The following is a 22,672-nucleotide window of genomic DNA, read 5'->3' on the forward strand; positions in this document are numbered from 1 at the left end:
ACTGAACAAATGCAAAATCTTGACTGGAACAAATGCTTCCAACAGGTCCGGGACGTCGAGCTCCATTTCCCCTTTGTCCGCGGCCTAGCAGTTGGCCCGTATTGGGGTTGCCTCCGCCCGACCACCCAGCGCGCAGCACAGCCCCGGGCGCCTCGGGCACGCTTGACAGGGAGGCTGCTGGGGAGGTGCGCCGGGTCGGGCGGGGCAGCAGCAACTGCACGGGAGCCAGGTCCGAGTTCAGCTCAGGTGGAGCCAGGATTGCAGGGGCGGCCACCCAAGTGACGCGGCCCTCACCGAAATTCAACAACCTACTACCCGAACCACTGGCTGCAGGAGGAGAGGCCTCTGGAAGCGCGCTCTCTCAGCCCTCGTCTGAGGCGTGGCCACCACGAAGCCACGGGCCAACAAAACGTATCCATGCCCTGACAGGCTCCTGGCACCTTCTACCCGGATCATTTCTTCGGGTGGGGAACTATAAGATGGAAACCCCGGGCAGGCAGTCTTTTCTGCCCAGCGGGCGCAGTCCTAATTCCCACAATCGGTCCCTTACCAGACCAGGCCGGGCAGCTTTGGCGGAGCAGAGAGCCCAAGTCACCCGAGGCCTGTATCTCCAGCCCCCAGCCTAACGCTGAGGCTACGGAACCCAGGCGCACAAGGGGCGCCAGGGGACCTGGCGACGCCAAGGAGGCAGCGACGCCCTCGTAGGCCGCCCTTGGAAACGCCGTCGCCCATGGGGCCTAGAGGGGGGGCCTGGCCCCGCAAAAGCCAGCCACCTGGCGGGAGGAGGAAAACGAGGCTAGCACTTGGGGAGAGAACAGTCTGGCCTAATTCCGCCTCCATTTTGCTGGTCTGGAGCAACCGGCGCCGAGCTGGGGCCCCCCGGATTCTGCCAGCCCTTCCCCACCACCCCTGAAGTTGTGGGAGACGTTTGGGGTGTGGGAGGTTCCTAGCGGCCTTCAAAACCCTCGGCACAGACGCCGGCGGGCCCAAGCCACTCCTCTGTGCCCGCCTGAAACTTCTCGCCTCTGAATCCTCAGACGGGCCCCACCAAAAAGAAAAAGAGAGCCCGCCAGAGTTTAACGCCGTCTTGTAAATCACTTTCCGGATAATTGCGGGAAACGAACGCTCCAGCAAACAAGCTCGAGGAATAAAGCAAACAGGGAATAAATTCCTGGGTGCTCATAAACCCACCCATGCCGCCCCCACCCTTCCCAGCGCCCCCGCGGGGCCAGGCCCGACGTCAGCCCTGGAGGAGGAGGAAGCTGGGACCGGCGGTCGGTGGCCACTGCTCGCCACCCAAGATGTTATTCTTTGGCAACAATCCCCATTATCTGTCCCCACTTTGGGCTAATCAGACAGAATCGCTAATGCGGAGGGCTGCTTCCTGCCGCCTCTGGGAGGTAACGGGGCGCCCGAGGGGCGGGGGACGGGGCGGGGCGGGGCGGGGGGCGGAGGTGGCACCTTCCGGGCTCGCCGGGGCTTTGGTCCCGCACGCATTCAGGTACTTGACACTCGGGAGTCCCGGACCTCGCCCGGGTGGGAAGAGCTGTTTATATAAACAGGGATTCCACGGTAGATGCCCTAATATCTCGGCAGCCAGTGCATGGCGTGCGCCTCTCACGCCCACCCATAGGAGCGGCGTCCCCGGCCGCCCCTCGGTTCCCAGCCTGCCCTGCCCCCGCCTCCTTCCCCTCCTCGGCCATGGCTACCTCTGGACGCCTCGGCTTCACCGTGCGCAGTCTCCTGGACTTACCGGAGCAGGACGCGCAGCACCTACGGAGGCGGGAGCCCGAGCTACGCGCCCCCGGCCCCTACGCCACCTGGCTGGAATCGGAGCGCGGCCACTACCCCTGTGAGTGAGCGGTGGACGGCGGCAGGGGTGGAGGCGAGGGAAGTGGGGAGCGCAGAGCCAAGCCCCCGGCCCTCGCAGGGCTGGGAAGCGGAAACCCCAGCCCAGGGTCTGGGTTTCCTCAGTGTCGGTCGGTCCCAGAGGCTCTGTCCTCTTCAAACCCCTATGCCAGTTGGCACATCTTGAGATCAGATCCCTGCGCCTGACACTAACGCCCGGGATTTGGGTTTCTGTTTCTAGGGGTCAGAATATTTAAATATTTAAGACACCGCCCTTAAGTGCCTGAAACAGTGGCCACGTTCTCCCGGCCTCGGTTTGGGATGGGCAGTACTGGCGAGCCTGGATTCAGGGCTTTGTAAACCTCGGCAAACCGCAGTGCAGTCGACCTGGAAGTGGCCCGTTTTGGTGAGGCAGCTTGCAGTGAATTCGTCTGCCAGCGCAGCGACCAGGGCCGACTTGTTTTAACGCGGGGTGGGTTTCTTTGGGGGCGCGATCCCAGGTTGTGGTGTAAAAGGTTATCGTATTCGGAGAGGTGGGTGTTCAGATATGGGCCCAGGGAAGGAAACGGCCTCATCCCAAAAGCCGCGGGCGAGTGGGTCGGCGCCCGCACGCGAGAGGCGGCCGGCCCGCAGAGGGGCCGGCGTCTCACCAGGCCGTGTCTCCTTTGCGTCCCTAGCCTCGGACGAGAGCAGCCCAGAGGCCAGCCCGCGGGACTCGTCGCAGCGGCCGTCCGCTCGGCCTGCGTCTCCGGGCTCGGACGCCGAGAAGAGGAAGAAGCGGCGGGTGCTGTTCTCCAAGGCGCAGACGCTGGAGTTGGAGCGGCGCTTCCGGCAGCAGCGCTACCTGTCAGCGCCAGAGCGCGAGCAGCTGGCGCGCCTGCTGCGCCTCACGCCCACGCAGGTCAAAATCTGGTTCCAGAACCATCGCTACAAGCTGAAGCGCGCGCGCGCGCCGGGAGCCGCGGAGGCGCCCGACTTGGCAGCGGCAGCCGAGGTTCGCGCCGCGCCCGGCCTGCTGCGCCGCGTGGTGGTGCCCGTGCTGGTGCGCGACGGGCAACCGTGCGGCGGCAGTGGCGAGGTGGGCACGGCCGCCGCCCGGGACAAGAGCGGCGCGACCCCGGCAGCCGCCTGCCCTCTGCCAGGCTACACGGCCTTCGGTCCCGGCTCGGCGTTCGGCCTCTTCCCCGCCTACCAGCACTTAGCGCCCCCCGCCCTGGTCTCCTGGAACTGGTGAGGCAGCCGCGGGGCGCGGGCACCTGGGGCTACGCCGGACTTGGGGTGCGCTCTGCGGCCGGAGCAGGGATAGAGCCGGAGACCTGGAGCGCGTCCCGGGCCCCTCCTCCTTCGACGCGGGGGTCCCCTGCCCCGCCCTCATCAAACAGCGCACCCGGAACTCTCGCCAAGATACCCCCTCTCCTCTTCCCTCGACCGCCAGACCCAGAGCTAGATTTTATTGCTTGAACCTTATTTGTACATTTTAAAATAGCTATTTGTATGGGGAGCGACGTATTTTAAAAGAAATAGAGTATTTTTCCTCTTTGTGGTGCGAGAATAAAATGTGTAGGGTTGGGTCCCCCTGTGTGCCTGCCGGGAACGAAGGTGGGAGCTGTGCTCTCCCGACCAGAGTTCGGGGCGCCGGCCCACTCCTTGACCGGCCAAGTTAAGGCCCACCCCGAGCTGGGCCGAAGGGCAGATGGCAGTCCCCACACGGCTTTAGGAAGATACGGGGGGAAGGGGGGAAGGGAAAGCAGAGGCACCCCTGGGGTACCTATTAGCGGGAGGTGGCTGTGCCCCCGAAGCGAGACGGAGGCCCCTCTGGGCTCCCGGAGCTGCTGGAGCTTCTAACACCAAAGGTCAACCGAGTCGGCCACGACAGGGCATAACGACGAGAGGGCGTAATGAGCTTCTCCCTTAGGATTGTCCGGAGAAGTGCCAGCGGGGCCCGGGCTGAGCGTGCGGCGCCGGGGAGCAGCCCAGGCCTGACTGCTAGCCACTCGTTTCCGGAGTGTGGCAGTGAGGTCTCAGGGATCCGAGGAGTATGCGGGCATCTTGTAACCCCCAGCTGAGCCTGCGCGTGCCTCACTTGGCTGGCAGCTGTGATTTTCTGCCTCTTCTTGGTGTAACACCCGGCCAGGGTGGGATGGGGAGTGGATGACGCGGTGAAGAAATTAAAAGGTGGCGGGGAATGACCCAGTTCAGGGGCTGCCAGCGGAGGGAGGACAGCCCTGGGGGCCTGACATAGGTGTGAGATCCGCTGGTCGGGCTCATTTCACCCAGGGTCCCAGTGTACACCCGGGTGGGGGACCTAGTGTTCTACTCTTCGGGCTTGTAACTGCTCTTCGCTTGGGTATCCCCTCGGTATCAGTAGCCGCAGGGCCTCCCATGCAGTGCAGTGGTCACTCTCTCAGAGAAGTGAGGACCTTCCTCTCTGCCAGCCACTGAAGGGAGAGTCGAGTGAAAAGAGCAGTCTTGGGTATCAGATCCAGGGGAGAGAGTAAGGGCTCGATGAGGTCTATGAGGAGTAGGCATTGGGTCTTTTTTTGGGCTTTAGCTTTCTGGTCCCAGGAGGAAATGGAGGAGGAGGTAGGGGGTGGGTAGCTGAGGCAGTGTTATCACCTGGGATTTTGGGGGGGTGGAGAGAGAAAGGAGGGCAGAGGGGGAAGGGAGAGGGGTGTTTGGCTCTCAGCTGCTGGCCACCTTGCCTTCCATATGGATGCGGTTATCTTAGAAGAATCTCGATCCTTAAACCTCCTTTTGTCTTGGGAACTGAAAAGGGCATTGTCAGGCCTGAAAAGGACCTAGACAAAATCCGCACTGTTCCGATTCAGGACTCTGTTTAATCAGTCCCTGGTGACAATGTAGTGGGTGTTAGGGTGGACAATAGTATCTTTTTAAACCTTGTGGCCTTCAGGAAGACAAAGGGCTTGAATTTCATGGGTTTACAACTTCAATTAGAACAGTGCCAGTGTGCCTGGGAGATTATCAAATTTGTATCATAAAACCTCTTTCTAATAAATGATTGCTGGTGTGGGAGCCTGGAGGTTGTAAGACATATATTGGAAACTGCCCTGGGGACTTCCCAGTTAGCCCTGGCAGAACAGATGGGAAAGAAAAGGAGGGAAAGATTTCTGAAGAAGGCCAGGCTCAGAATGTGTCCCTGCCGTTAGCTGGCTGGGTGCTTGCCTCTTCCTTGCTCTCTCTCCTGAAGGGGTGTTTCTCCAAGAATGAAGGTAAAGATTTGTAGCTCGTTCTCTGCTATTGGTGGTGACAAAGACCTAAATATTATTGGAGAGAAAGTGCAAAATCACCACCTGCTCAGTTTCTGGCCTTTTCTTTCCTGGAACTCCAGAGAAAGTAGGACTTGGGGTATGCAAAGCAGGGAGAGTCTATTAAACATGAGGCCCATAGGACTAAGGGATCTGGACTATGGAGAGACTCTTCCCAGGAGGCTCTTTGGGAGAGCATGTCCTCAACCAAATTCACCCAGAGGTCTAACCAATATGAAAGACCATTTTTTTGCTTTCCAGAGAGGTGGTCACAGCCATAGCAATCCAGCCTGTGTCCTGGGCAGGAGAAGGGCAGACGTTTCTTATGGCATTAGCATCAGGATCCCTCATGTCTACACTGTTACCCACTTCCTTTTGCTCCTTTTCCTTTAAGCCCCTTCCTTTAGAGAGGAAAAGCCATAGGGGAGAGTTATTAATGTACTGCCATCACCACCCACCCGTTTTTGAGACTCAGGCTGTCCTTTATCTTCTGTTCACACCTGTGATAAGCTGGAAATAATAAATGTCAATTTCCTTTCTGATGTAAAAGATCAGTTCCTCCAGGGCTCTGATGAGAGCAGCTAAACCCAAGGCCTCTCCCAGCAGCTGTGAGAACTGTGAGAATCTCCCTCCCCAGATGAGACTATTTCATACCTGTCACCCATCACCAATATCACAAGGCAGATTCACACTCGGCAAACTTTTATTGAAACATACTGTGTTCCAGGCATTGTCCTAGGCACTTTCACAGCTGATCTCGCAGAAACCTTATGCATGGCATATATAACATACCCATTTTGCAGATAAGAAACTGAGGCTCAATGTGTAGGAGTGACTTGTGCAAAGCAGTTGTAAACCTCACAGAATGTTATCGTTGTCCTCGGCTGCCCACACTTAAGCCACCCTGTAAACTGCCATTAAAGTGGGCAATTGGAATCTTGATGTGGCGACAGCATGTATACTACCCAGCCATCATAAACTTGTCTTATGGATGGTCTGGAAGGATGGGAAAGCATGCTAAAAGTACCGTACGTGGCTTAAGGCCACTCACAGAAACGGGATATCACAGTAGTTGCTAACATTATTGATGTTCCTGTGTATGAGTCAATATTCTAAATTTTTTAGTTATATTAACTCATTCGATCTTCACAACAACCCCATAAGATGGTACTACTGTTACCACTTTACAGATGAGGAAACTGAAGGCCAGAGAGGTTATAAGTAGCTTGTCCAGGATCACACAGCTAGTAAGTGACAGAGGAGATCTGAACCCAAGCAGTCTAGCTCTAGATCTCATGCCTTTAACCACATGGTGGGAATTATTTCCCATTTTTTGTTTTATTTCTCCCAGTTGACAGTCTTGGTTACCTTATAGACACTTCTGTAAGAGACATGTTTGTTGTTTTGTTTTTGAGCAGTGTTATTAAAGGATTATATAAATTTAGATTTTTAAAAATATCTTCTGGGGACGTCTCTGGCGATCCAGTGGTTAAAACTTCACCTTCCAATGCAGGGGGTGCAGGTTCAATCCCTGGTTGGGGAGCTAAGATCCCACATGCCTTGGGGCCAAAAAACCAAAACAGAAAACAGAAGCAATATTGTAACAAATTCAATAAAAACTTAAAAAATGGTCCACATCAAAAAAACATCTTAAAAGAATATCTTCTGGATAAATTGACCCTTTATTCTTATGAAATATTTCCCTTTATTTCTAGGAATCCTTCCTAACTTTATGTTCATAGTGGTATAGATAGATACTCCAGCTTTCTTTTTTTTATATATATCTTTACTGGAGTATAATTGCTTTACAATGTTGTGTTAGTTTCTGCTGTACAACAAACAGTGAATCAGCTATATGTATACATATATCCCCATATCTCCTCCCTCTTGAGCCTCCCTCCCTATCCCACCCCTCTGTCACAAAGCATCGAGCTGATCTCCTTGTGCTATGCAGCAGCTTCCCACTAGCCATCCATTTTACATTTGGTAATGTATATATGTCAATGGTACTCTCTCACTTGGTCCCAGCTTCCCCTTCCCCCGCTGTGTCCTCAAGTCCATTGTCTACGTCTATGTCTTTATTCCTGCCCTGCCACTAGGTTCATCAGTATTGTTTTTTTAGATTCCATATATGTGTGTTAGCATACGGTATTTGTTTTTCTTTTTCTGACTTACTTCACTCTGTATGGCAGAGTCTAGGTCCATCCACCTCATTACAAATAACTCAATTTTGTTCCTTTTTATGGCTAATATTCCATTGTATATATGTGCCACATCTTTATCCATTCACCTGTTGATGGACAGGTTGCTTTAGGTTGCTTTCATGTCCTGGCTATTGTAAATAGTGCTGCAATGAACATTGTGGTACATGACTCTTTTTGAGTTATGGTTTTCTCAGGGTATATGCCCAGTAGTGGGATTGTTGGGTCATACGGTAGTTCTCTTCTTAGTTTTTTAAGGAACCTCCATACTGTTCTCCATAGTGGCTGTATCAATTTACATTCCCGCCAGCAGTGCAAGAGTGTTCCCTTTTCTCCACACCCTCTCCAGCATTTATTGTTTCTAGATTTTTTGATGATGGCCATTCTGACTGGTGTGAGATGATATCTCGTTGTAGTTTTGATTTGCATTTCTCTAATGATTAGTGATGTTGAGCATCTTTTCATGTGTTTGTTGGCAGAGAGACATGTTTTTAGCATCTTTGTGTCTCTCGGTCTGTCTTTACCCTTCTCTCCTCCCTCCCTCCTTCTCCATCTACCTACCATACCTCCAGCTTTTGGACACAGCCTCTGTGTTTCCCCTATGTCTGTTTGTGTGCATTCTTGTTCAGCTCTCAATGAAACACACTTCTGCAGGTCACAATATTTTCCTGTGACTATCATTCCACCATTCTTCTTCCAGAAAAGCATCTGCTGCCACTTCGTTGACACCAATTGTCCACTGAGCGTTTGGTTGCTGCTGACTCTGATAAGCTCCTCTAAGCTTTCCCAACCCCCAGGCCCAGATCCCTGGGGAAAAGCCCAGATCCCTGGGGAACTTTATGACTTTGGCTTCCCTAGCCCTTTCCCCAGTCATCTTTTTCCTTCCTATGTCTCTAGTGTTATCTTTATTATTAAATATCATCCTCTTCATATTTTCTCTCTCTTCTCTTGTAAACATTTTTACTTCATCTCACTTAAGTCTCTTGTGGTTGGAGATAGCAATTTTCACGTCAATTTTCTTTCCTCATTGTTCAGAGGATCTTACATCTTAACACATCTCTTATCTGACCAATTTAGCACTTTAGAATCTTAGATAATGTGCTACTGATGGGTTGGAAGTGACTTGAGCTCAGCTTAACCTATACCTTCCCTTCTAACAATGGTGTTTAGTTGTTTATTATTCTCTTGCATTAACACAATTAATTGTTGCCTCTTCAACCCACATGCACTTCACTACCTTTAAAACATTTTAGACTTAGGAATAGAATGCCCAGGCAGGATAACTATGGACTCGGCATGGTTAAATTGTTTGTTAACCATGTTTACCTGTTCTGGGAGTTTCAGTTAACCAGTCTAGGCAGGTTATCTGTTCAATGAATAACAGACAGAAGAGCTTTTGGAAGGCTAAGGAAGTACTGTCCTTACCACAGGGCATGATCATTTCTATGGATATGATTGTATCACTTAGTATTCAAAATTTGCATGAGAAATTGTATCCCTCCAGGTCACTCATCATCATTTCTGGGAGTGGATTTATTTTCAGAAGTCCAATTCTGCCCCTAACTCCCCTCCAATGCCCGTGCCCAGACTAATAACCAAAGGTATGTGACATTCCCCTTTCTCCTGTATTCCCACCATGCGTGTTACTCAGTCTCTAAGCTCACTGAAGATGTGAACAGTATTCCCTTCGATGCTGATCCACAGAGCGGTGTTTTAACCAGGAAGAATCAGTTAGGCTAGTAAACAGTCACACATCCTCCCCCAAATTTTAAGCATAGGGGTTCTTAGTTTTCCCAAGTATGTCCAGCAGAGAGTTCCTGTTGTTTATCCAGAAAAGTGTATGTCCAGCAGAGAGTTCCTGTTGTTTATCCAGAAAAGTAACATCAGATTTTAGAGGCAGAAGATCATATTCTCTTCAATACCCTGCCCTATGGACCAATAAAAATCCCTAGGTCTTTATTTTGGTCATGCAATTTCAAAAGCTGCCATAGTTTCAGTATAGTTTCTGTGAGTAGGGTGTTATGGAAAGAACATGTCAAGGGGACCTTGGTCATGCTTCATGTCCCCTTGCATTCTGACTGGGTGGTCCTTTATGAGTCAGCAGGTTTGCAAATGCATTTCCCCAGCTACAAGCTCTGAATTGGACTGTCTCTCTTCTCTTCTTGCAGTACCATCTACGCCCTCCTTTTCCTTTCCTAGGGGCTGGACAGGACATTTGGCAGAATGCACTAGGAAGAGGAGTGGAAGCTGATTGCAAATTAAACCAGAGACTAAAGTGCCCAACAGTCCATTAAAAGGGCCCTTGAATCTCTCACCTGAGATGTCTGCTATACCCTTCTTCTCCAGCTTTGTTCAAGGCTAGTGTTTTAAGCAGTGCTTCCTCCTAAAGAAGTTTTCTGTTTAGGTTTAAATTACCTCTTGGGGGGTAAATTTCAACCAGAGGCAACCCTGAGTCATTGTAACATATCAGGGTCTGACAGTCAAACAAGTATCAGTGAAATGACAGGAAACATTGGTTTTTTTAACAACAAAACTGAAATTCAGAGCAAGAGACACAAAACACCAGGAAAAGACAAAAGAAACCTGGTTTAGTTTCTGCTTTTCTGAGAAAGTGACTGCTTTTCTGAGAAACTGTTTTTCCTGCCTAATCACACTGATGGATTCAGTCATCTATCTGGCCGAGTGTTCAACGGCGCTCCTAATTCACTGTAGGGAACGTTTTGTATTTAACTCAAGTCAAAACGTAGAGATAGAGTAGGATTTTCTTATTTTCCATATTTGGGGATGAAATATTATCTTAGATAAGGTTAATCATTTTATCAGTTTGGGGGTGTGTGGGAGCAGAGGCAACCAATAGAATGAAATGGAGCTCCCAGAATTTTGTTTTCCAGAAAACGTTACAAGAATCTTCTTCACCTAACTTGTCACTGATTGAGAGGAAAGTGAACATGTGCTCAGATTTCTTCAGGTATGCTTAACAGTTGAGCAACCTGATTCCACAACAGTCCCTTTAACTTTAAATATGTAAATATTCTATACATGCATATAATACACATATAAGTGGGATAGAAGCAGATTTTGGAAATGTTCAGTTCTTTTAATGAGAAAGAAAACCTCTAATTTATAGTCTTACTTGTCAGACCCAGGTAGGATGGATAGTTCGTTATTCTCAATCTAAAAATATTTTCTTTGGAAAATACAGGAATGTATAAATAAGCTATGGTCTTAAGGATACTTATTTTCATATGACATTTGGTTTCTCATGATTATAGTAGTGATATGATGAATAGGAGATTGAGGTGAGCTATTGAAAGTGCAGGGATACATCTCATTTGTATCACTGTAAATTACAACCACAAAGAGAACCCAGATCATATTGGCTTGGAAAGAACAATCGTCCTCTATCCTTTAGTTTCCTCTTCTTTGCAGCCTCAGATTGTTTCCTGTACCAAGAGTCATGCACTGGGAATCATACCATTTCTGCCTTTAACAAGGTAAAAACCAGACTGTGAAGTGGTTCAAAAGGACATAGACAGGAGGAGCTGGCTGTTTCTTACTTGATATGAGTTCAAACAGGGCAATACGGTTTCCAGGGGAGATGTAATTCACCAGCTTCTGGTAAATCGTGGACTTCCGAAAACTCCACTACCCAAAACCCATGTCTGTGAAGCCTTAGAAGGTAGAGGAATTATCAATTGATTTTAGAATTTTTAGTTGCCTCCAATCCCTCTGAAAAGGCACTTTTGCAGTTTAACATGAACTTTCTTCCTTCATTGCCACTATATGATGCCTCAGCCAGCTAATTTTCAGACAACAGAGGGAGGCTGCGAAACTTGTCTAATCTTAGGCATCTAGGTGTAGGCATTCCCAGGATGGTGAGAACTCTAACTTCTTAACAACTAAGGACTCCTTGGAGACTCTGGGGCCCAAGTCTGCACAGATGTGATAACAGCACATCATTGCATATAAAGAAGACAAAAGCCAAAATATCTACCAAAAATCCAAATTAATTCTCTTTAAATTGACCCTTACCCCTATGAACATAGCTATCTATGGCTGCTTTAACAAGGCTCTTCTTTCCCATAACCTCATGACTTATTGAAGACTTTCCTTCATCCTCTTTCTAGGAGGTCTTCAGCAAGACCTCCTCGCTTCCCACGTCTCTTTGCACACTAAGGCTTTGAGCCCTCTTATTGTCTCAGGGAAGTCCACTGTGCTTCATCATCCAGCCGTCGTCCTCCTGCCTTAGAACTTTTTTTAGACTAATGTTTTGCTCAGAAATGCCCTAGTCTATAAGTCACTACCTCTTTTTCTTTCTGCACATGGTTACAGTTGCAGAACTCCTTCCTTGTCTGTAAAGCTTTCCCTAACTGATTGGAACATAAGTCACCTGGGTCCATCCTATGTACAGCTGCAACAAACTCAGGACTCCTTCATTCTGAGTGCAGTAGGATAGAGTGGAAAGAACATGGACTTGAGAATTGAGCAATCCTTGATGTGGAAAGAGAGAACTGAATGTTGGTTGTCACATTGATTGTGTAAAATTATTTTTCACCTCAGTCCCTTAGACCATCATCTAGAGCTAATACCACCTACCACACTTGATTAATATGAGTGTTAAATGCATGAATAACACCTGCTAGTTGGCAGTGCATAAACGTAGTCCCTACTCCATTCTACAGACATGCATCCAATGTTATGTTCACTTTGTTTTAGTTAATCATAGCAGTCAGCTAGGACTAAGTTTTGTTTACAAAACACACAAGCCCAACATCTGTGTCTAAGCTACAAAGGTTTGTTTCTTATTTATGTGCCATGTCCCTGCAGCCTGCACCATTTCATTATCATCCTGAGTCCTAGGCAGAAGGAACAATCCCCTATATAGGACATTTCAGAGGAGAAAGAGAACACACCATGGCTGTTAAAGCTTCTGATTGAAAAGGATCTATATCACTTCTTGCATTTAATTGGCTAAAGCAAAGTCACATGATCAAGCTTAATACCAACTGGGCAGGAAGGAAGGTGAATATTTTGAATAATAATACAATCTACCACATTTGTGTCCTTCTTAAATGTTTAATTTATGACCACATATTATACATGCTTACAATGTTAATTATTCCTTTAAACTTTCAGAAGAAATATCACAATGTGATATTTGATACCATAAAGTATATTTTATACCATAGTCTTCAAAAGAGTAAGAACTATGCCTGTTCCCATTACTTTGAACAGTACCTGTGCCACATGCTCTTGGTGACATTTGGGAGAATGGTCAACATCCAGATTTACAGGAAGGTAGGAGGGCATCTGAAGACGCCATAAGCAGTGATCATCAGGGCACAGTGTTTAGCTGCTTAGTGTGAGGTTATTCCTATGGAGCCTCTTCTGCTGTGACTCATCTGTAGGTGATAAAAAACCTCTGCAAGGACCAATTGCATTTTCATTTACCTTATTACTGATTATTCCAGGAAGTCCACTTATTTGGATATCAGAATAATGGAAGGACAAACAACAGTTATTTGAAGTGTCAGATTATAAGTTTCTCAGTCCAACTTCCAGATAAATCCACAGCATAGCCTCACATATTACCTGACAGGTATACACACCATCACACAAAACCTGTTTTTAACTTAGGACCATAATTTATTTAACCAATTCTCAATATTTATATAATTGTATTATACATAGTATAATTTTTACTGTTATGTAAAATACTGAAATGAACATTCTTTCAGGCATTGTGCATCTCCCTCAGTATTTCTCAAGAGCAAATCCCTAGTACGGATCACTTGCCGAAGTGGTATGCACATCCTTAAGGCTTTTTATTCCAAGCCATTGGTCCTACCACCCTTCACTATCGCCCAGTTCCTTGATGTCCTCCCTTCCCTCCTTACCCTACCATGAACAATCCTTATAATCATTCCTTTGAACATACCTTCAACCCCTTGACCTTCTCCCGTTTCATTGTACACAAGGCAAAACTATAACTCTTGTTAAATCTAACTCTCCTTCTGGTCTGCACCTGTACCCAGGCAGCATAGCATGGCTGTAGAAAAACACACAACCACATTGACTGGTCTGACTTTAAATTTATGACCATTAACCTCAAATGAGCCCTTAATGTTGCCAGGCCATCATGCTAGATGTCTCTAGACCATTCATCCTCCCATTATCCTCCTTGACTGTTTCATACCATTTTGTTTCTCTTCAACTTCCCACCTCCTCCCTCGTCCTTACGCTCAGGTTCCTGCTTCACTGTGAAATCTGAAGTAACCAGAAGAGAGATCATCCACAGACGTCTGCCACCACATCATTGCCTTGAAAGCAAGTGCTCTCTTACACTTTGTCTTCCCTACTGTTACCATAGATGAGCGGCCCCTGCTTTGATCTTCTCAAGAATATCACGCCAGTGATTTTGCTCTCTTGCTTCTACATTATCAATTTTTTTCTCTCTCCTGCATCATTCCCATCAGCATACAAACATGCTGCTATCTCCTCGACATTAACAATGAAAGTATTTTCTCTTGACCCTCCTTCCCTTGCCAACTATTATCCGTTTTAGCAAAACTCTTAGGATACTTGCCTAGACTCACAATCTTCAGTTTCTCTCCTTCCATTCTCTCTTGTTATAATCATCATTGAGATAGAATTTGCATACAATAAAATTTATCTCTTTGACATCAAGTTTTGACAGATGTGAACAATCATGTAACAACCACCACAATTAAGATAGAGAACATTTCCATCACTCCAAAAGTGTTCTCACTGCCTCTTTGTAGTCAGTTCCCCACCCTCACCTCCAGCCTCTGGGAACCACTGATCAGCTCTCTGTAACGATTATTTTGCTTTTCTATAATTTTATATAAACGTAATCCTAAAGTATGCAGCCTTTTTTTAAGACTTCATTCAATTAGCATAATACTTTGTGATTGATCTATGTATTTTTTTTCTTTTAATTGCTGAGTATTATTCCACTATATTGATATATCACACTATTTGTTTACCAATTTACCAGTTGATGGGCATACGATTCGCCACTAATTTTTTACTATTACAAATAAAACTGTTATGACCATTCATGAACAAGTCCTTTTAAGGCTCTATTTATTTTAAAAATGGCTTTTTTAAAATATATTTTATTGAAGTATAGTTGATTTACAATGTTATGTTAATTTCTGCTGTACAGCGAAGTGATTCAGTTATACATATATGTATTCTTTTCACATTCTTTTCCATTATGGTTTATCACAGGATATTGAATATAGTTCCCTGTGCTACACAGTAGGACCTTGTGGAACAAGTCTTTGATTTTACATTTACAAGTCTTCATTTCCCTTGGGAAAATACTTACAAACTCAGTTGTTGAGTCATATAAAAGTATATATTGAACCATAAAAGAAACTGCCAAACTATTTTCCAAACGGGCTGTAGCACTTTGCATTCTCAGTAACAACTAGAATGAGGGTTCTAATTGCTCCACATGTTCAACAGCACCGGGTTTGTCAGTCTTTTTACATTTTAGTCATTCTAGTGTGCTGTGGAGGTATCTCATGATGCTTTTATTTGCATTCACTTAATGACTCGTGGTGTTGAACATCTTTTCATGTGCTTATTTGCCATCATAAATATCTTCTTTGGTGAAGTGCCTCTTCAGATCCTTTGCCCACTTAAAAAAATAAACCAGGTTGTTTGTATTCTTGTTGTGTTATAAGAGTTCTTTATGTATTCTGGACAGAAGTCTGTATTCTATCAGATATGGGTTTTGCAAATGTTTTCTTTTGGTCAGTGACTTGCACTTTTATTTTTTAATGATATGTTTTGAAGAATGAAAGTTTAGACTTGATGAAGTCCAATCTATTGATTCTTTTTTTTGATTCAAGCTTATTTGCTCTAAGAAATCTTTATTAACCCAAGGTCATGAAGATTTTTTTTCTAGAAGCTTTTCTTCTAGAAGCTTCATACTTTTAGCTCTTAAGTGTAAGTCTGTGATTCATTTAAAGTTAATTTTTGTTGAGAGGTAAGAGTTGAGGTTGATTTTTTTTCATCTAGATGTTTAGTTGCTTTATCAGTATAAGTGTTTCCTTATACTCTGCATTCCCAACTGTTACCATAGATGAATGGTCCCAGCACCATTGTTAAAAACTATCCTTTCCTTCTGAATTACTTTGATACCTTTGTTAAACATCAGTTGATTTATATCTATATCAGATAAATACCACACTCTTTTGATTACTGTAGTTTTATAGTAAGTCATGAAGTCTGGTAGTGTGAATCCTAAAACTTTGCTTTTGTTTTTGTTTGCTCAAGATTGTTTTGGCTGTTCTAGGTAATTTGCATTTTCAAGTACATTTTAGAATCACCTTATCAACTTGTATTTTTTTTTAAAAGCCTGCTAGGATTTTGGTTGGGTTTACTTTGAACTTATAGATCACCTTTTTGTTTGGAAGATATTGTCACTGGATATAGGGTTCTGGGTTGAAGGTTTTTTTCTTTCAGCACTTTAAAGATGTTGTTATGTTGTCTTCTGGCCTGTGTGGTTTCTGATAATAAGCCTGCTGTCATTCTTTATCTTTATTCCTCTTTATGTAATGCCTCTCTCCTTTGGTTGCTTTAAAGATTTTTCTACTTATCGCTGGATTTCAACAATTTGATTATGATGTGCCTACAGTGGTTTAAATAGGTTTATTCTTTTGGGGTTTCTTGATCTTTTTTGGTTATATGGGTTTATAATTTTTAACAAATTTGGATTTTTTTTGTTCTTATTTCTTCAATTATATTTTATGTCCCCTTCTCTTTGCTAAGTCTCCTCTCCTGGGACTCCAGTTACAGATATATTAGATACTTTGACTAGTCCCACAGCTCATTAAGATTGTGTTTCTCTTTTTTTCAATGTTCTTTTTTTTTTCTCTCTGTGCTTCATGTTGGTTTGTTTCTTTTGCAGTGTCTTCAAATTCACTTATCTTTCCTAGTATTATATTTTTTAATCTCTAGAAGTTTTATTTGGGTCTTTAAAACATATATATATATATCTTCCTTCTTTCCTCATCAAGTTTATACTTCTCTTGAAATCCTTGAGCATATTTGTGAGATTTGTAATACTTGTTTTAAGGTCCTTGTTTATGAATTCCATGATCTCTGTCATTTTTGGTTCCATCTCTATTAATTGCTTTTTATTCTGCTTATGGGTCATATTTATTTGCTTCTTTGAAGTCCTGGTAATTTTTAATTGGATTCAGAATTGTGAATTTGTTTTATTTGCTACTGGATTTTGTTGTATTCCTTTAAAGATTATTGATTTTTTTCCTGCCATCCAGTTAAGGTACTTGTGGATCATTTTGATCCTTTTGAGGCTTGATTTTAAGCTTTGTTAGGTTGAGTCCAGAACAGCCTTTTTTTGGTGGAGGGTACTAATTTAGTTCCATCACTAAGGCATGATCCTTCTGAGAACTCTAAGCAGTGTGTTATGGGATCTCTCCATTTTGGTTCAGGACAAGAACTCTTTCTAGCATTGTGTCATCTCAGGGAATTGTTCTGGCTACTCTTCCCAGCCTTGGGGAATCTTCTCTCATTTATGTGCAAATCAGTACTCAGCCAAAGACTCAAGAGGACTCCTCTAATGATCTTCAGAGCTTTTTCTCTGTGAAACACTCTTGTTTTCAGTACTTTGCCTTATAAATTCTAGCCATCTTGGTATCCTCAAATTTTGATTTTATTCTCTTCAGTTCAGTAGGAGTGTTAGGTTCTTTGGGCTCCCCTCCCCTGCAGTGTGGCCTGACACTGGCTCTAAACGGTAAGCTAGGAAATCCTAAAGCTCATCTCATTTGTTTCCCTTCTCTCAGTGAACACAGTCCTACGCTGCCTACTGTCCAATGTCTGAAAACTATTGTTTCATCTATTTTATCAATTTTATAGTTGTTTACAGTTGAAAGGTAATTCCTATTGCCGCTAATTCTTCATGGCCAAAGGAGAAATCCCCCAGTTTCCTGTAAACTTAATCTAATAAGCTTTTGCTGCACCATTCTGCCGAAACTCTTTGCATTAAGGCCTCCAATGATTTCCAGGCTGCTAAATCTAATATTTACTTGTATTTAATATTCACAAAAGACTGTTAACTCTCCTTACGAAACTACCGTAGATGACGTAAGTAGGGTGACATGTAAGAAAACTAAGTAAAACTAAGTATAGCACTTTAGGTCTAAAGAAAATTAGTCATAGATTCTTAAGACTTTCTTAGCAAGGGGCTCACCTAGGTGAAATGCAACTTGTTTTAAAATGTACCTAGATTTTGTTTTTATTCAGGTTTGGTGAGGACAACAGAACAGGAGACAATTGCTATTGAAAATATAGTTTGTTAATTACTGTTTCCAAGGAGGCGGGGCATGCCACACCACACAGGGTCACATGGGGAATCACCAGGGTCAGTCAGGAGGCAGAAGGAGTGAGGGGAAAGCATGAGCAAAGGCCTTTATTTATTATTATTTTTTTTTTTTTGCGGTACACGGGCCTCTCACTGTTGTGACCTCTCCCGTTGCGGAGCACAGGCTCCAGACGCGCAGGCTCAGCGGCCATGGCCCACGGGCCCAGCCGCTCTGCGGCATGTGGGATCTTACCGGACCGGGGCACGAACCCGTGTCCCCTGCATCGGCAGGCGGACTCTCAACCACTGTGCCACCAGGGAAGCCCGCCTTTATTTTTTACTTTTATTTTTTGTGGGAAGAAATGAGCAAGGTAGGGTAGGCAGCTGATCATAGGGCTGCATAGTTTGAATAATTTCAGTGGGCTCTGGGCTATAGGGGTGGTCCCTAGTCATCCAGTACCTGGCTGTGGGGTGATTAGAGCAGAGGAATATTACCTCCTAGAGTGTAAAAGTCAGATAGGGAAGGCGGCTTGGAGTATGGGCACCGGATTGGTTAGTTTGCATATGGAAGGCATGCTCATAGGCAAGTTGCTTGCTATATCCAGGAATTCGCCAACCCTGGGAGGGACTGTCCTTCCTCTGTCTACAAGGCCCCAAGATATCAAAGCATCATAAAATACAAATCATAAAATTTGTTATTAATACACAACAATAACAAACCCACCTGCCTCACAGTGATTTTTCTTCATCAGGGAATGTGAAAGGGGAGATATAGTGATTCATGGAGACTCTGGTCCAGTCCTGGGTCCAGGGGCCAGGCAGCAGAGCCACTGAAATGTATGGACCACCATCTCCTCTCACCTGAGTTCCTGCAGTCTCCTCCTTGCATCTTGCTTTACTTTTTTTTTCTCCACACTGTATTCACAGTGATGTTTATGTGATGCATGTGTGATCATGTTTGCTCATCTGCTTAACACCCTGCAGTGGCTACCCACTACTTGTGGAATCAAGCCTGAACTTTTTAACATGGGATATAGCTATTATTAAGTCTCATTTCTTGCTGTGAACCACTCCTGCCTTCTAATGCCCTGTACTCACTCACCAAATCCTCCCACCTCACCTCACGCCACACACAGTATAGGCAATTATACTTAATTCATCCAGTTCTTTAAAGACATCAAGCTCTTCTTTCTTGTTCTTCACACTTATTCCTTCTTGTTCTGTCATCAGAGGACCCTTCCAACTTTGATTCAAGCGTACCCTCCTCAGAGAGCTTTTTCCTATCTGTCCTCCAATATAGGTCAGCTTCGGGGACCTGCTCCGTCTTCACGTGGCACTCTCTGCTTCCCCATCACAGCCCTAGCCACACTTCTATAACTGCCTATTTACTTCTTCACTTGGCATGAAGACGGGGACCATATAAATTGTGTTCACCTCTGTAGTACCAGCACTTAGTATGGTGCTTGGTACATGATGGTCTTTCAGGAAATCCATGTAAATGTATATGGATGAACGAATCAGCAGCGTTCTAGGACCAGGCCTGGGTGGGGCAAGGAGGAGCTCTAAGTATTGAGGTCCTCCTCAGTTGAGGCGTCTGAGCTGAGACATTGGTTTGAGAAGTGCCCCAGGCTTTCTAACACTTTTTCTGCTGAGATGACCGTTTGGGCAGATTGGAAACCTTCATTCCTGACCCTGAATTGGCACCAAACTGGTCTCCAGGAGAAGAAGAAAGAGGAAGTACAGCATTTTCTTGGGAAATTTCTTCTCAGTAAGTTCACTCTGGGTCACTTAGTTCTTTTTGCCCAAACAAGTTAATCCATCCATCAGTAACAGTGAGTGCTGTGATCTTAAGCTGGTTTAAAATGAGGACGGGAATGACTATACTTGACAGAAGAAGGTGAGTCATGAGCAACCCATTATTGTTAAGAAACAATAAAAAGTGTAAACTTTGTGAGAGTCCTCTTTAATTTCAGCATTAGAGAGAGGTGATGAATAATACATCTCTATTTTTCTGAACCTATAACTTAAGCCACGTTTTCCAGAGAATGATAATTAAGCTCATAAAAGGTTTGAGAAAGAAATCCCCAAAGGCTAAAGAAACCTTTCTATAGAAAAAGAAGTTACTCAAATGCCTACCAAGGAAAAAGAGATGAGAAGGAGGGTGGCGAGGTGTTGAGTAGCTGTGGTCCATTTGATTGAGGTCTGGACTAGAGGAACTGGCTGCAATTGTAGCAGGATACATTAAGTTAGAGAGCAGGGAAAGTGAGCAATGGAGTCTGTCTCTCTCTTTCTCTACACACACACACACACACACACACACACGCAGATCAATTTATACCTAGTTTGCTTAAAGAAGCTCCTTTTAAAAAAAAGGTTATGGCAGACTGCTTTCTAAGGCAACTTCAAGCATTAAACAACACATTTTTTTCCCCTCCCTCTGTAGTAGTTCCTTTTGTGAAAGAAGAGGACCGTACACAGTTTGATTTCTTTTGTTTAGAGCCTTGTCAGCGTTGTTTTCTTCCACTTCAAGGAGTCATTTTCAGAAGTTATGAAAAAAAGAGTGAAAATCACTGATAACATCAACACCATCATTAGAAAAGCAACCACGCTGGTATGTATGCACTCTGTACAATATATTAGGAATAGATAGTGGGAATGGGGCAGGGTGTGGTCACCAAGGGTGAGAGTGGGGTGGGGTTCTTCCTTGCTATTATGTATATTGAGCCAGAATTTTGGAAAGATGTAACTGACTGTAAATATTTGCTATCAAATTCACCAGCACCACCAGAGCTAGGACTAGTGGATTTCAAGATGAAGGCAGATTTAAATGAATGTAATTTAAAAGGACCTGCTAAAACTTAGAGGATTAGTAGGGAAGCTCAGATGAGGATTTGTGCATTTTAGGTAATTGGGTTAGAAAACCAATTGGTAAAGTCCTTTTCAAATTTATGATGTGATGCTATTATTTATTCGTGTGTGTGTGTGTGTGTGTGTGTGTGTGTGTGTGTACAGGGCATACTGTGTGTAAAGTACCATCTGCAGCTGTTTATAACTCTGAGAATTACCCTTCTCCGTGCTGTGGCTTTCCACTCCACAAACTCACCCTCTGCTAACACAGAATCTGTAGCAGCAAGAATGATTTTACAGCCTGCCCTGACCTTTTTGTTGTTGGTGGTGTTTAGTGTGGGAGGGGTGGTGAGGCAGGGGAAAGGGAGAGAAGTGTCCAGTTGGGAGCAACCCCCAGAGAGGGGGTGCATATCCCACCTGGAAAGGCCTGGGATTCTCTGAGTGGTCCTCCTGTGATGTATGAAGCACCCCAGCTATAGGAGGTCAGAATTCTACTGTTCAACTGTTTTATGCCATTTTTCTTATCATTTACCCTGTGCCTCTAGTTTTGTTTTCTATTGTTATTTTAAGTTTTTCTGGCCCACTCCCTAAGTGTTTAGGACCTGCCTTTCTCTCTGGCCCCTGGCCTATATCACAATACTAATTTTCATATTTGGTTTTCTGTCTAGGCTATGTTAGCAACACTGAGGTTTTGGATGAATGTATTGCCAAATGATAAAATGTATGGTTGTCACATATTTACTCACCTATCTGTAAATCCTTTCATTTAAAACAAAAGCCATGATTATTGTACAAGATCAGAGAAGCATAAAGAGAAAAGTGTCAAATTACAAATAGTTTAAAAGTTAAGCAATGGCCAGTTATATTTTTTCTGGTGGCAAAATGAGAAATGCACTGATTTTGGAATAAGAAAACTTGGGTTCAAATAGTGTTTCTGCTGTTTCTTGACTTCTGGCCATTAACGACTCAGTAAAATTGAAGTCTGAGTTTAATGTGGCTGCACGTGGAAGGCCCTACTGAGAGGAGCCCCCTATAAAGGCTAAGAGACTCTTGCACTGAATAATCAGGAATTGGAGTATGATGGTTTTAAAATGCCTATACATTTTCTCTTTGTCCCCACGTACCCCACATCATGGCAAATACCGACTCTTGAAAAATGAGAAAGTACTATATTGAATCTAATACTGCTTTATTTAGAAGAGCCTTTAGAATAGGTGATACTTTCTGTGAAATAAAATATTTCTAGAGGTTAAATACAATTGGATGAAAAGGCTGAATCATTTTTATCAAAACTCTAGGAAAGCACTTCATTCCCTCAAACAAATAAGGCTCTTAAAACTCTGAAACCCTCCTCTATGCCAAGTGCTTCAACCCCTAGAGGGCAGCATGCACTCAAAGAAACTCACCCAGGGCCCAATTAGAAGCCCTGGAAATGGCCAATTGCCTTCTTGAATTGTTTCTTATCATCAACCTTAAAAGAGACCCTTGAAAATCTCATTAGAAACCCTGTCAAGAACTTAGGAGAATATTATCAGTTTCCAATAACTACCACAGAAACATGATCCACTGACACCATCACAATACAGACCCTGGGAAATTAAGAAATGTGGTTGAATCCCCGCCACATTTACTGAAGGAACTCTGCTCGGGAGGAAGCACCTCCCGTTTCTAAGACGGGGTTGCTTCTTAGGAAGTGATTTCCTGTAATAACCTCTCCGCTGCCTTCTCTCTTCAGAGTGTCTCAGAGGGACAAGGGGAGAGTAAGGGGTCTCTGCCCTCCCTCATCCCACCCACCTAGCCTCTTTGCTTTCCTTCATTCTTGGCCCATGCAGCGTTAAGGGCGCTTCAAGCACTTGAGACGCGGTTCTTAGCCGCCCTTCCGAGGATTCTAGGATTAACTTTCGCCTTCCCTCACTGATAGCTTCATCCCTGCCTCAGACACGGTGGGAAGACGCAGGCCCCGCCCACACCCAGACCACAACCCCCCAGCGATACAACCAGGCCCACGGCCCACACCCTTCACACTCCCGGCGGCTCCGCCCCGGCTAATCGGACTGGGGCTGTGCATCTTGGGCTCCGCGCGGCCTCCTCGGGCGCGCCCTCTTCAGAAGCCCTGGTTTGTAATCCAGGCCCATCCTCTAATAAGGGTC

At 45.1% G+C, this 22,672-nt stretch overlaps 1 protein-coding gene across 1 annotated transcript; it reads left to right on the forward strand.

Moving 5' to 3' along the window:
- Positions 1-1,428: 1,428 nt before the first annotated feature.
- Positions 1,429-3,815, forward strand: NKX2-8 (NK2 homeobox 8). Its single transcript, XM_079913905.1, has 2 exons — positions 1,429-1,852; positions 2,526-3,815. Exons 1-2 carry the CDS (start codon positions 1,702-1,704, stop codon positions 3,080-3,082), a joined length of 708 nt encoding a protein of 235 aa, XP_079770031.1. The 5' UTR covers positions 1,429-1,701; the 3' UTR covers positions 3,083-3,815.
- Positions 3,816-22,672: the final 18,857 nt, after the last annotated feature.

This window comes from Stenella coeruleoalba, assembly GCF_951394435.1.
Source record: "Stenella coeruleoalba genome assembly, chromosome: 2".
Lineage (NCBI taxonomy): Eukaryota > Metazoa > Chordata > Mammalia > Artiodactyla > Delphinidae > Stenella > Stenella coeruleoalba.